This window comes from Propithecus coquereli, unplaced genomic scaffold, assembly GCF_000956105.1.
Source record: "Propithecus coquereli isolate 6110/MARCELLA unplaced genomic scaffold, Pcoq_1.0 Scaffold277, whole genome shotgun sequence".
NCBI lineage: Eukaryota > Metazoa > Chordata > Mammalia > Primates > Indriidae > Propithecus > Propithecus coquereli.
The window spans coordinates 355,470-370,795 of NW_012148363.1; the positions used below are offsets into that span (position 1 = coordinate 355,470).

At 35.6% G+C, this 15,326-nt stretch overlaps 1 protein-coding gene across 1 annotated transcript in view; it reads left to right on the top strand.

The window, feature by feature from the left end:
- LOC105813267 (25-hydroxycholesterol 7-alpha-hydroxylase) overlaps positions 1–15,326 on the top strand; it is a 216,173-nt gene that overhangs the window by 172,674 nt on the left and 28,173 nt on the right. Inside the window, exon 2 of the mRNA XM_012647917.1 lies at positions 14,983–15,119. Coding sequence (XP_012503371.1) covers positions 14,983–15,119 — 137 coding nt within the window. The remainder of the gene's footprint in view (positions 1–14,982; positions 15,120–15,326) is intronic.

Below are 15,326 nucleotides of genomic sequence, written 5' to 3' on the forward strand. Positions count from 1 at the left end.
TATCATAGAGTTGTAAGACTTCTCTATATATTCACCCTTAAATTTTAAGAGACTTTTCCTGCCATCAGCATCTGTGTGTTTCAATATGTATATAAACTACTTGATTATTTCATATCAATGCTTTGAAATAAAATCCTGTGAAAATAACAGGATGGAATTTTTAATTCAGAGAAAGAAGCAGAATTAATTTTAAATGTTAATTAACAATCGTTAAATGAGTATTTTTGAGGACTTACCTATACGCTACCAAAATGGTAGACTTTTTCTTAAACAAATCTAACAGTGTCTTCTGTTTTATTAGTTTGTGTCCTATATATAGAAGAGGAAAAAAAAACACCTCTTTTAGATGTATGAGTCTGTCAAAATCCAGCTATTTCTGAGGAAAGAAGAGAAAGTATCTGAAAACACAGAAAGAAAGAGACATTAGAGCCCTTGCTTTTTTAATGCTTCCTATTCTTTGTGAATTAAGACATCTGCCTCCTGAAGGGTGGTTAAGGAATTACTGACATTGGCATCACTTTTTCTAGGTCCCAATTTAAAACACACATACCTGTGCATGCAAACACACACATGAAACAGCAGTATATTCCTTTGCCCTGGGTTCTCTCTGCCAGTTTTCCCTAACCAACCCACCCCTGAAACAAGCTAATAAGGAGTGTTGGAGTAATTTTGGGAACAGCACAGTAAAATAATAAAATCCCCTACTCCACCCTGGAATTGTAACTGAGAACTTGCATAACTATAGAGCACATCATCTTTCCTTCTTTCCTAACTTCTAATGCCAATATTCCCTAATATCTTCTATCTATTCTTATCTTTATAAGTAGAAATAAACTCAAAACTTTTTTATCTACAAATGTCACTCCAAATGATGTTGACAACAATCTCTGAAAAACTATAATTAAGAAAAATTCAAAATCTGTTATCATTAACTCTTTGTAGGAAATATATGTTTATGTATACCATGTTCTATTTCAAAGTCCCCAAGGCAAAATTAAAATAAAAAGATCCTTTTAGCTAGCAAAGAGAGGTAGCTCATCAAAATGGCATTCCCTTCCAACCACCATAAAAAAGTCCACCAGCCCCACCAACACACACAGAACCTTATTTCAAACATGAAAAGACACTAGGTATTGAGGAAAGTTTCCAACCTGAAAGAGAGAAAATGTAACAAAGAAACACAAAAAAGAGACTTGAAGAAAATAGACAATTCAAGGAACACACACACACAAGTCCCAAAGAACTGTGTTTAATAGTCTTAGAAAGAGGAGAAATTGCCTTTATAAATAAGAACGGAATCCAGTTTTCAGAAGGTATAATCATAGAGTATAAAAGAACTTTTGGAAATTATAAATCTAAGAGTAGAAATAATCTGTAAAAGGGATAAAGTCAAGAAAATCTCTCAGTAAATGGAGCAAGAGAAAAAATGATGGAAAATAGGAGAGGAACTATATAAAAATTACAGGACCATATATGTGTGACCATATTGAGAATTTACTGAAAGAGATTGTTAAGAATTAGTGATGGGTACATAGAAAACAAACACAAAGGCAAAGCAATTTAACACGATCTAAATAATGATAATGGTATAAACTTTGAAAATTGATTTCACAAGACATGTGGGAGGGTGCAGACAAGATGGAGTAGCCTGAGCCAAAGACACTGCAAGAATTCTGATGTTTAAAATATGTAAGAGATTATCTTTAATAGAATTTTAGGATTTGCAAACTTTAGTGAATTCTGTTTATAAATATGATGCTGTACCTTCTATGCCCCATGTTCCAATACTGCTGATGATGGATTTCCTGAACTAGTCATACACTCAGCCTATGTGGTGACTTAAAATCACCAGCCAAAGTTAGGAACGGATCTTTGGAAAAGAACAGTATTTTCCTTTTCATAAAGTCCTCCAGCTCATGACAAGATCAGAGCTCTACCTTTCTCAGTGTGGCGTGCTGTTACAAATGTAAAGATGTTATTAGTTTTTGCTATGTAGTAGTTTATCCAATATTAAAATATGGTTGTGAATTAATATCATGAAACAAGTGTAGCATGTGGTCCTCAGGCTTCTCACTAGCTTCCAACCTCAGCAAACTATAGGACCCTTGAATTGTCTTTCCTATGACGCTGATAAGCTGTGTTCGATTATTTTAGTGTCGATCTGCAGAATTTGGAACTTTGTTTCTTCATTGACTTGGGTTGATAAAATGTCATCTGATAACTTGACTATGCATTTATGCATTGTTGGCACTGATCTCAATATTGTCATTACCAAGGCTTTCATGGCTAGTCCTCTGTTATAATTTAGTTTCCACAAAACCATGGGTTCTAATTTTTGATTAAACATTTCAAAATCAAATGATTTAATCAAACGTAAGAAATGATGAGTTAATGGAATTGATATCTCTTCCATGGAGTCCAATCAAATCCCATCTGTAAAATAAATTAGTAACTGATCATCTCAGAAATTACAAATTCAGTTGCATGGTTTTCTATTTTAATTAAGGAGTTGAAATAACTTCAATTATGAATTGACTTCCTTCTTGTAGAATTATTATCTAGGCTGTTTAAACATTTTTGACTTGCTTTCTCCTCAGATCGAGTGCACTTCTGAGCCACTTTTGTTCCTCTCTCAGTGTGTTTAATCAGAGAATACAAAGCCTGAAAAGTTATAGTTTCTTTCAAAGTAGGCAGGTGATTCTGGTGCCTTAGCCGTGACCAACAAATCATATATGGCAGCCCTAAACTAAAATCTAAATTAGGCAAATAAAGTGTTCAAGCAAATGGAAAAAAATCTTAAAAATTAGTACTCTATTGAAAACATTTAGGAAAGAGAGTCAGGAAAGAGCCCTGATTGGATCTATGTTTAGATGATCCCAGGTAGAGTTATGGAGCTAATAACAATGGCAATTAGCATTTTAAGTGCTTATTGTGGGCAAGTCATTGCCTTCAGTTTTTTATATTCATCCACTTGTTTCTCACATGTGGAATGTACAGTAGCATATCCATTTGATTAATATAAATGAGAAACCAAAGGCAAAGATAATCGGCCAAAGACACCAAGCAGGGAATTGGCAGAGTTTGAGATCCGAGCCATTCAGTGCGGCTCCAGCACCCTCATTCAAGGTGGTGAGACTAACCAGGAGGCTATATTGCAGTAATGCATTTGAGAAAGGATGAGGGCTTGAACTCTGCCCTACTAATCCAGGGTTGAACTTATAAAGAATTGTACTCCAGTGGTGTGGTCATTCATTGTTTGTGGGGCCTGCTTCAGACTCACTTAAGTTTTAAATGATAGTTTTAAAAATATACTTTGACATTATTTCCACGGTGCCAACCTAGACACCCCTCCCAGATAAAACAATGACAAGAACAACAAGCACAAACATGGACTTTTCTGTGAAATCCTACATTGATATGATTTGGCTTCTTATCCAAAGAAGCATTTACACAAATCACTCACTTGATCAAGGCATGAATATAAATCTGTCAATGGAATCAAGCTTACAAGGCACATTCTACAGACGAAGCTTTATTTGGATCACGAAATTATAATACATAGATGAACTGACAGCCAAAGATTCAACTGGTATATGGCTTGAAGACATGCTCCGGGGTGTGAAGATGGATGTTGTCATTTCATACTGGTTTTGCTCTTTCATACGAGAAATTCCATAAAGAAATTTGTGACTATTCAGCATTGCTTGCTTTTACATTGCTATTATACTTTATGCTTTGATTAAAAGTACTTGAACAGTGAATATCTTTGCTACAGGGAAATTAAATCAAGTTTTAGGTCAATTGCTGTCCTGATACAGCCAAGAGTAAAGGCCTTTCATACTCTTACAGACTTTTCTAGAGTGGTCACGAAAGATAACAGACCTTTCTAGAGTGATACAGAAATTATCAAAGAACAGAAAGTTGAATTATCAAAAGCCTGGAAAATGACATTTTTATCCAGGGATTTTTCATTTGTTTGCTGTGAAGCAGAGATTGTGTGAACACCAGATGCCAATTACATACCACCAGTGGATTTGTAAGATCGTAGAACTGGGGGGAAAGAATTGAAGGTTAAGCACAGGATACAATAGAAATTACTTAGGGTAATGAATTGCATAATTTTTTTAGACAGAGTTGGATTAATATTCATCCTGCAAAGAGATTACAGTAAGTCTGATTCTTGCAGTAAACAAATATTAAGCAGATCACTTATGCTCAACATATGAATCAAGAGTCCTAAAGAATATATGGTTTATCACATACAAGGGGGGAAATCAACCTCATCCCTAACTGTATGCATGGCATGATCTAGGGTTTTGTTAAGGGAGTAGAGACTGTGCTTTGTGTCATGGGTTTCTTCCTCTGTGTAGAACCTTGAAGAGACAGTTAGGAGCATCGGTGGTCACACTCCAGCAGCTGCACCACAACTGTGCAGAGCACTCCTGCCTCCCATGGGTGCCATAGGAACGGATTCTGCCTGCCTCGTTCACGTGTCACCTGGACCCGGTGAAAGTATAGAGGTGTCCCCAGGCAGCATCGTGTGTCCATACTTTGGACAATTATTTCATCTAACCCTCACTGTCTACTCTTCACTTTTGAAGTATAGGTTGAGTGGGTTCCGCTTGTCCTGATGGAGAATCACAGGCTGATTCTCCACTCACCCACCTTAGGAATGTTTTGGAATCAGTCTTTGATTCGTTTGTACTTTTTAGAAGTACTTTTTTTTACAAGTCCTTTTTAGAAGACAATGCCTTCTGTACATGGATTTTATTTTTAACACCAAAAACAGCAATGCACTGAAAAGGACAATCATTTCTGTAGAATTCTTTCCCAAAATGTTATAACCTTAATCTAGTTGTGAAAAAATATCAGACAACCCAAACTGAGGGACATTCCATAAAATGAATGACAATTACCCTTCAAAAGCGGTGTATCTGTGGTATGTGCAAATCAGAAGATATCAATAACCAAATTTCTGTAATCTCACTACCCACAAATAATGACCACTAACATCTTAAGGTAGAGTATACCAGACCTTTCTCTTTGCATTTATATTCCCATTTTTTAGAAAAATAATTGTATGCAGTTGTTGTGCCTGTTCATACTTACTGCTGTATTCACTTAAAGGTGTGTTGTGAACAAATTTCTCTGAAAAGTAAATATTGAGGAACTCTGTGAGCTGAGTGCCATGCAGCACCTTCTAAAGCCTCTACCTCTGGATATGGACTCAGGGTGGACAATATTTATGGCACTTACATCATGCCATTGCTTCTGTTCGTCTCTCTTCACACTATGGTATCCACAGACACCATCAGCTCAGCCCATCAGGGTCCTTGTAGTCAGGGAGTGTCTCCATGTAAGGTTTTAGTTCCTCATCTTCATGAGTTACATGCATCCACAGAACTTTAATGATTTGCTCTAATGTGCTTTTTTGCTGGAGTTGAGGCTGAAAAATATCTAGAGCAGGTTTTCACCTTCCATGGGCAATACCCTTGTAGCAGCAGTACCACACAACAGACACCATCTTGTGGAATTTGCCTTGGGACTCTTTCTCTTTTATGATGTCATGATCGCTGAGTAATCGAACATCTCTTTTCCACTAGCATACTCCGTGACAAAGTAAAGATTTTTTCAGTTTCCATCACTTTGAATAATTTCACCATGTTGGGTAATTATTTGATTTTGTAGAATAGCCTCTGGAGGCTGGAACAGTTCTGCTGACTCTTGTTAATGATCTTCACAGCCAACTCTTTTCCAGTCAAGACATGCTGGGCCAACTTCACCTTGGCGAAGGTGCCCTTGACAATAGTCTTGAGGAGCCAGCAGTTGCCAACATGAGTCACCTCCTCAGCAGACATGGCAAAGGGGCAGCATGTTGCACTTACTGCTAGACTTAGAGAAAAGGTGTCCAATGGTCAGCCTAAAGCTGGGAAAAGCTGGTAAGAAGCTGGATCCAAATCATTTCAAAAGAAAAGCACTTCCAAACATCATATGAAAAACTGATCTTTGTAATGGAATCAAGCATAATGCCAAACAAAAATAAAGATAAACAAATACAAACAAACTAATTTTAAGAAGGAAAAAAATGGGAAAAAAGAATAAAGGGAAAAATGGGAAACATAACAAAGATAAAAGAATAAAGAAAAATGATAAAAAGAAGTAAGATAAAAAGGAAAAATAAGAAAAAGGTTTAAAAGAATAAAGGAAAAATGAAAAAAATAAATTAAAAAAATAGATCAAAAAACCCCTCCACAATCAAAGAAGAAACTAACTTTGGTGAAAATCTTGCTTGTCACCAAAAAACCAGCTTCCTGAGTAAGAAAAATACACAAACTTCAGCCCAGCCAGGGAGTTATATAGATGCGTGGGATTCCATAATAATGGATCATTGTGAGGTCACGGCAAGAAATGGACCCATCAAGGCTGGGATAATCCCCAGTGGCTTTTTCACTGTTTTGTTTCTAGAACACTTTATTCTTTTTTTTTTTTTTTTAATATTGAGAGCTCCAAAGAGTTTTTTGTTTACGTGGGTTATAGCTATCAATATATACAATATTAAAAACTAAAACCTATGGGATGCTTCAGTGACCTTTTCATTTCTATTAAGTTTGAAAAGCTATAATAATATTTGACATTTAAGGAGCTCATATTGTCTATACTTAAAATAGTTGATTTCCTTTTTCTTAAAACTCTGAATGATTTGATCTCAAAATGATGCCAACAACTTAACTTTTGCTCTTGTATCTAAAAAGTCATCGTCAAACCCAAAGTCACCTACATTTTCTCCTATGTTACCTTCTAGCAGTTTTACAGTTTTGCATTTTACAATTATGATGCTGATCCATTTTGAATTAATTTGTGTGGAGGGTGTAAGAACTGTGTCTGGATTCATATTTTTGCATGTGGATGCCCAGGTGGTATAGCACCATTTGTTGAAAAGACTTCACTTTCTCCATTGAACTGCCTTTGCTGCTTTGTAAAAGATCAGTTATCTATGTTTGTGCGGATCTGTTTCTGAGCTCTCTATCCTGTTTTATTAATCTGTTTGTCTATTCTTTCATCAGTACCTCACTGTCTTGATTACTATGGCTTTATATTAAGTCTTGAAGTCAAGTAGTGGAAGTCTTCCCACTTTGTTCTTCTTCAATATTGTGTTCGATATTCTGAGTCTTTGCCTTTCCATAAAAACTTCAGAATCAATTTGTTGATATCCACACGATAACTTGCTGGGATTTTGAATAGAATTGCATTGAATCTATAGATCAAGTTGGAAAGAACTGACTTGACATTATTGACTTTTCCTATCCATGTATATGGAATATCTCTCCATTTACTTAGCTCTTTTTAAGTTTTTATCAGAGTTTTATAGTTTTCCTTATATAGATTGTATACATAATTTGTTAGATTTATACCTAAGTATAAAATGTTTTATACTAAGTTAACTTTGTATATTTCTTTTTTTATATTAGTGTAAATGGTAGTGTGTTTTTAATTTCAAATTCCAATTGTTCATTCCAGGTATATAACAAAACAATTGACTTTTGTATATTAACTTTGTATCCTGTAACCTTACTGTAATAGCTTATTAGTTCCAGAATTTTTTTGTTATTGCTGATTCTTTCAGATTTTCTATATAGGCAATCATGCCATCAGATGGCAGTTTTATTTCTTTTCTTCTTTCTTCTTTCTTTCTTCTCAATCTGTATACTTTTTATTTCCTTTTCCTGTCTTACTGCATTAGCTAGGACTTCCACAATGCTGTTGAATAAAGTAGCATGAGGGGTATCCTTGCCTTGTTTCTGATCTTAGTGGGAAAGCGTCTAGTTTCTCAACATTAAGTATGGTAGCTGTAGGGTTTTTTTATAGATGTTATTTATGAAGCTAAGGAAGTTCCCTCTATTCCTAGTTTGCTGAGAGTTTTATCATGAATGGTGTTGGATTTTTTTTAGATTGGTTGATCTCTTGTTTTTTTTTTTTTAATTTAATTGTAGTAAGAACACTTAACATGAGATCTACTCTTAACAAATTTTGAAGTATACAATACATTATTGTTGACGATAGGTATTAATACAATGTTGTATAGCAGATCTCTAGAGCTAATTCTCTTGCCTGACTGAAACTTTATGTCTGTTGATTAGTAACTCTCCATTTCCTCCCTCCTCCTCAGCTCCTAGTAACCACCATCTCACTCTTTAATTCTATGAATTTGACTATTTTAGATATTTTAATAAGTGAATTATGTAGTGTTTGTCTTTCTGGACCTTGCTTATTTGACTTAGCATAGTGTCCACAAGATTTATCTGTGTTGCCTCATATTGCATAATTACCTTCTTTTTAAAGACTGGGTAGTATTCCGCAGTATGCATATACTGTGTTTCCTTTATCCACTCATGTGTCAATGGACATTCAGGTTGTTTCTGCATTTTTTAGCTATTGCGAATAGCCCTGGAAAACCATGGGAGTGCTAATATCTTCTCCAAATCCTGATTTCATTCTTTTGGATAAATACCCAGAAGTGAGATTGCTGAATCACATGGTAATTCTATTTTTAATTTTTTGAAGAACATCCAGACTGTTTTCCATAGAAGCTGCACCATTTTGCATTCCCATCAATAGTATACAAGGATTCCAATTTCTCCACATCATCAGCAACACTCATTGTCTTTTGTTTTTGTGATGATAGCCATATTGACAAATGTGAGGTGCTATCTCATTATGGTTTTGATTTGCATTTCCCTAATGATTAGTGACATTGAGAATTTTTTCAAATACCTGTTGGCCATTTGTATGGGAGAAATATCTATTCAAGTCCTTAACTCATTTTTTAATTGGGTTATTAGTTTTTTTTACTATTGAGTTGTGGGAGTTCCTTATATTTTAAAATATTAACCCCTTATCAGATATGTGGTTTGCAAATATCTTCTCCCATTCTGTAGGTTGCCTGTTCAATCTGTTGATTGTTTCTTTTGCTGTGTAGAAGTTTTTCAGTTTGATGTAGTCCCACCTGTTTATTTTTTTGGTGTCATATCCATGAAATCATTGCCAAGACCAATGCCAAGGAGCTTTTCCGAAATGTTTTCTTGTCAGAGTTTTACAGTTTGGGGCCTTACAGTTAAGCCTTTATGCACTTTGAATTGATTTTTGTATGTGCTGTAAGATAAAGGGGTTTTAGATTTTTTCAAACATTTTTCTCTGTTAATATGATCAGATGATCTTTTTTTCTTTAGCCTGTTGCTGTAATGAATTACATTAATTGCTTTCTATGTTGAACCAGTCTTGTATACCTAAAATAAATTCCACTTTCTCATGGTTTTGTAATTTTTTTGTACATTGCTGGATTCAATTGGCTATTATTTTGTTGCAGATTTGTTCATCGATGTCTACGAGAGATAGTGGTCTGTAATTTTCCCTTCTTATGGATATAATGTCTTTGTCTGGTTTTGGAATGCTGGCCTCATAGAATGAGTTAGGAAGTGTTCCCTCTACTTCTATTTTCCGGATGAGATTGTAGAGAATTGGTATCATTTTTTTCCCCTAAATGTTTGGTAGAATTTACCAATGAGACCATCTGAACCTGGTGCTTTTCCCATTAGTCCTATCACTATCCTCTTCAGAAAGTCCCAGCTTATCATATTGCAACCTCACTATTCCTCTGTCCTTCCATTTTCTTTCTTTCTCTTTCCCCTTACTGCCCAAACCTCCACATTCCAGTTCACTTCTTGTGTGGCATAATCTCATTATCTCTTGAACCAGGTCATGCCCAGAGGACCTCTTCGCAATAACCAAACATCTAATGAAACTATGGTTATAAACAAAGATAATTCTTTCCCTGAGAAAGTCAACTCTTTGCATAGCATTTTTTTGCCTGCTCATCTGAAGTTATTGAGTTCATGTGAATCTGAGCATTTAACGATTTTATTCAGCCAATGAGTTGAAGGGTGGAGAAGTCCTTCAAACCTGGGCAAGTCCATGAAAGGCATAGATAAGCATAGAGAGTTGACAAATGAAAGAGTTCTGGCAGAGAATAGGTGTGCAAAACCACTTTTGTGCAACTGCTTACAATATATAAAGAGCAGGGAAAACTAATCCTGCTCTGTGTACCAGCTACTTTCAGATACTCTATCTCCATCCAAATGATAAACCTGTAATGTTGATATTAATATTCTAATTTACAGGTGAAGAAACTGAGCAGCTACATAGATAGTGTACCAGATTTAAAATTTCCCAATATGAGGCAAATGTGCAGAAGTGTAACTTTATTTCTCCATAACTGAACTCAAATTTCTCATGAGCCTCTATTTCTGGTGATAGTTGAAAACACTGAAGATTTTCAGTGAAAGTAATTCAGTCACTTCTAGTTTAAAACTTAGTCTCTTTTGTATAAGTATTTAATAGAATTTAGGAGTTTCTCTTCCCCTTCCTTTCTGTTGATCTGGTGAGTTCTGCTGTGCAGACGTTCACGTGGGTTGTCTTTAGCTTCTCTGGGGTGCCTTCCTGGCCAGGTCTTTGGGTGTAGCCCTCCACTGTGCATCCATCACTGACATGTCCCTGGTTGGTTGTAACTCCCACCTCATTTCCAGGGGAAGCAATGGATTGCGATCTGTGCCTCCTTGGCCCCATCTGGGCTCTCAGTGCTGGAATGCTTACACTCAGCCACGTTGTCGATCCACCCCCCCTCCTCTGGGATCTCGAATCCATAACCCTGCACTGAGACCCCCTCTTCCCAACAGCCTGACAAGCATGCCAATTCTCAATTATCAAAAGTTGTTGGAACATTTTTGGGTTTCCTCATGCCAATATCGGAGCCCAGGAAGAGTGGGGGGAATAAGGGATGTTTCAATAATTCAGTCCTAAGAGACACTATGAGGCAAATTACATTTTCCAATGAGGCTGCTTCCAAAGTAAGTTAAGGAAAGGTAAAACAGAGCAGCTTCAAAAGTGCCTTGCTCAAAAACAAAGTTTGTTAAAAAGGTCAGTATTATAATCAGATACTGTAATATACATCAGTTATGTAGTTTCTGAAATGTTAACCACACACACAGAAAGAAAACCCTCATTAATTAGGGAAAATAAAAAATTATTAAGGCACCATTATAGATATTAGGTCACCTAGTACAGACATATTATGTCTTTAAAGACTATTAATAAATACATATTTTCATTTTTTCTGAGTTGGCGTGCATGTATAAAGGTTGTTCACCACTTACTTAGGAGGTTATTATTATACAATAACCTGGACACCTAGCCTAGAAAGACTGTAGGAGAAATGGAAAAGAAGACATTATTTTGACAAATGTAGATTGTTGTGGAAAGTGCTGGGCTTTAGAGTCTACAACAATGTGCAAGATAGGTCACTAGCCACGTTTTCTATTAAATAACATATTTTTTTAACTACAGGTGTAGTATAAAGATGAACTTCAAATATTATGAGAAATCAAGTATTCCGTATTGGTCTACTCTTCTAAATTTTACTGAATTTTACTGTGCGTCTTTTTGACCAAAGGGAAATAGCTTAAACATCTTTTATATTTTACAGCCATTTTATGTGTTTAGATTCTTCTCCAATATTTGTTTCCAGATAAATTTGGACTGTACTTGACCTTTTGCATAAACTTTAAGATGTGTCCTATAACTTGCATAGAAGAAATTACAAGCGCTGATGCAATGGTGTATGCATAGAACTTGGGTTTAATCATTGAGAACACTTATAAGCTCTGATTTGGATAATATAATTTCTTAGATGTGTTCTTAGAGTCCCTTAAATGGTAGAGAGAAGATTTGAGGAAGTGTATATTGTTTATGTGAAATTATGAGGGGATATGCACCAGAGTTTTGTTTGGTTGTTTTGTTTTTAGCTACTCACATTGCTTTAGGACCAACTTCTTTTAAGCTTTGGAATTCGATCATGCCCAACAAGCATGAAGCATCCTATATCCTCACTCAGCAGCGGGCATTTCATTTTCAAAGTCACAGAGCGTGAGAGAGACCAACGGCAGTGTTTGCCTGTGCCATGTGTCAACAGGCCGTTCTGGATCATTATGGCAATGTCTTTCCTCCCTAAATAATGTTTACAAATATACTGATGAAGACAGATTTGTGTTATCTGTCTTCAATGGGTCATAAGTTGAGCTAGCACTATATTTTTTCCTGAAAATATGAGCAGTTGTGACATGGTGTTTAAGAGTCTTAAGCTTACTGCTGCCAAAATAAACACAGCTGTAGGAAACGATGACCCTCTCTCCTTTGTAACAATAAAACGGCTTCCTAATGGGCCTCCCTGACTCTGAACGCTAAGTTATCATTCCCCTGGATTTCCGAGTCCCCTGTCCTTTCCCTCCACACACGTCCTATGAAGAATACAGCTTCCAACCTAATGACGGAGCATAGAAGACAAAATTAGTTGCATTAAATTAGAATATGACAAAAAGCCTTTCTAAATCTTTGTCACAATGCAACATTCAAGCAACATTAAACTAACAGAATACAAATAAATAGACAAAGAAAGAAGGTTAACATTTTGACAAAAAATTTTGTGAACTGGATCACTTGAAAATTTGAAAAGGTCATTGGTAGGTAGTATATGGGCTATGACAATTTCTAACTTGGTGATCCTACTGTACAATCACATGTGTGATCTCTTCTTGTTTAATCTTTGTATATAAAATTAACTGTTACAATGTTTTCTTCATTTTCTCATATTTTTCAGAAAAGCGAGTCTCCATTGCTGAAGGCTGCATTAAAAAAAAAATGAGAAAAAGCATGAAGGATAAGATTCACATTTCTATGCAGTGTTTCTTGTTTTCCTATTTCTAAGTATATATATTTAAACAACAGCATTCATTTTTTAAGTTAGTATTAACACAAATTATCTTCTAAAAAGAGAAAGCAAAAGCTTTCCTTTATTTCTATCACAACTCCGATTTATTTTGTTTTCATCATTTTTTTCCCCCTGAAAGCTCTGTTGTTTATTTTTGAAGTTTAATTCTACCATGTTGGGTTGTGGAAAAATAACAGCTTCTAATAGGGTTAATCTAGCTGCATAAAAGTCCATGCTGGTATGATCATACTCTTGATTTTTGATTAGATCTTAGCGAGGAATATCTTGTGATTAATCAAAATGGCTCGCAGTGCATGTACTGCAAGTCGTCTTCACAGATGGGCTAGAGAATCAGAGTTCTTTTGAATACTTGTTTTAATCCCTTCTAGGATAAAATGGCTTTGTTTTTTGTTTTTATTTTTTTACTTTAAATCAGATTGACTTCACCGAATTAATGACTAGAAAAATTTTGAAGTGCAGTTTCACTGGGACTACAGATGGAAAATGAAGAAACTTGTTTTTTAATTGATAGTATTTTAAAGGATGCTTCACATGTTTAAAAAAATGTCAAATTATTAGTAAAATTTACAAATAATTCCATTCATTTGTAATTTGGATAAAAAACTATAAAAGAGTATATTTAAATATACTTTCATGGAAACAACTCTGAGGTTTTTATTATTCTCCACAGCATGAAAGATTTTTCAAGATTGTTAATTGTCCCTCTTCTGATTATGCAATTCCAGTCAAATTGACATCTGATAACAAAGAGCTTTACTTTGGCAACTAAACTATCTGAAATCTAACACCCAGGGCGCAGCAAGAGCTCTCAGATTCACACTCGAGATGTTTACTGAATTTGTCTGTCAGCTCAAGCAGGGAGCTGCTTCTATGGTTTTTTCCTAGGTGGTTTCATGACGTTAGGCAAATTAGTTGACCCCTCAGGTCTTGAGATCCCTTACCTGTAAAAATGAGGGATTGCACTAAAGCTCCCAAGTTGCCATCTAGTTCTAAACTGTGTAATCAATCAATCCAGTGAGAAACTGCACAATAAACACTTTACTATAACTTGCACATCCTCAAGAGCACACCTCCATTTACTCTGTTAAGTACACTTAAGTGGTTTAAAAAACTTCAAATCCCATAATGCATTATCCCCTACACCTTCAACGTATAAAAATGTAATTGAAGATTTCTTAAGATTAAAAAAAACCTCATACTCTTTATTTATGGAAAGACCTAAATGCCTACACATGAGTCGGGATTTAAAATGAGACAGTTTAGTTTGACTGCATCTGCATATATAAAAACACTGCAAATGTAAAACAAAATAATCAGTAAGCTGGGCGTGGTGGCAGACACCTGGAATTCCCGTGCTTGGAGAGGCTGAGGCCAGGCAGGAGGGTCACTTGAGCCCAGGAGTTTGAGGCTGCAGTGAGCTGTGATCGTGCCACCACACTCCAGCCTAAATGACAGAATGAGATCCGTCTCTACAACTAAATTTAAAAAATGAAAAATCAGTAATCGAAATATGTAGTTTACAGGATTTCCGACAAGCAGCTTGACTAGAATTTAGATTTGGCCTGTCCCTTTGCACATCACCAAGCACATAGTAGACAACCACAAATATCAGTCAAAACTAAACTTAGGTCCTATTGACTAAATTTATCAGGCAGCATTTATAACATGACTTGTGAAAGACCAACAAATTCAGGCAGCTGATCATTTGTTTTTTATCAGCATTTTACCAAACTGACAATTTCATAGAATAAATTATATCAAATAACCTATTTAGTTTCCAAGAGATCCCGTAGTCCCAGACTCTTCAGGTCTACGTATGATGATGGGAAATTGAACATACAATAAGACAGATTGTGACTTAACTGTCAAGCAGCTATCCAGGCCTTGCAAGACACAATTTCTTCAAGAAGTTGCTCACCAAAAGTTGTGAATTGAACTGTTGACCCCAGAAGCATACCTACTGGAGAAGCTCAGTAAACACATGTCTGTGACTATATAAGAATCATTTAATAAGGGAATTGAAAGAAGCTGTGCAATCCATGCGATCCACTTCTAGACTGGATAAATAACCCATGTGTGTTTTCAAAATAAGAATGACTTGATTTTTCTTTTTCTTTTTCTTTTCTTTTTTTTTTTTCTTATAGGAGACCGGGTGAGCCTCCATTGATAAAAGGTTGGCTTCCTTATCTTGGAATGGCCCTAAAATTCCAGAAAGATCCCTTGAATTACATAAAAACTCTTCAAAAGCAGCATGGTGACATTTTCACTGTTCTCCTTGGGGGTAAGAAGCAGTTCTATAAGTACCTTACATATGTCATAGTTTCTCACTTGTTCTTTAATGTCTTTATATTTCTCTCTAGGCAAAATGTGGAATATTTGCATATCTTTGTTTTATTTGTAGAGCTAATGCAAAAGGAAACCATGTTGTTGAGTACAGTAATCCTCACATTAAAAAACAAGTTTCAGGCTGGGCGCGGTGGCTCATGCC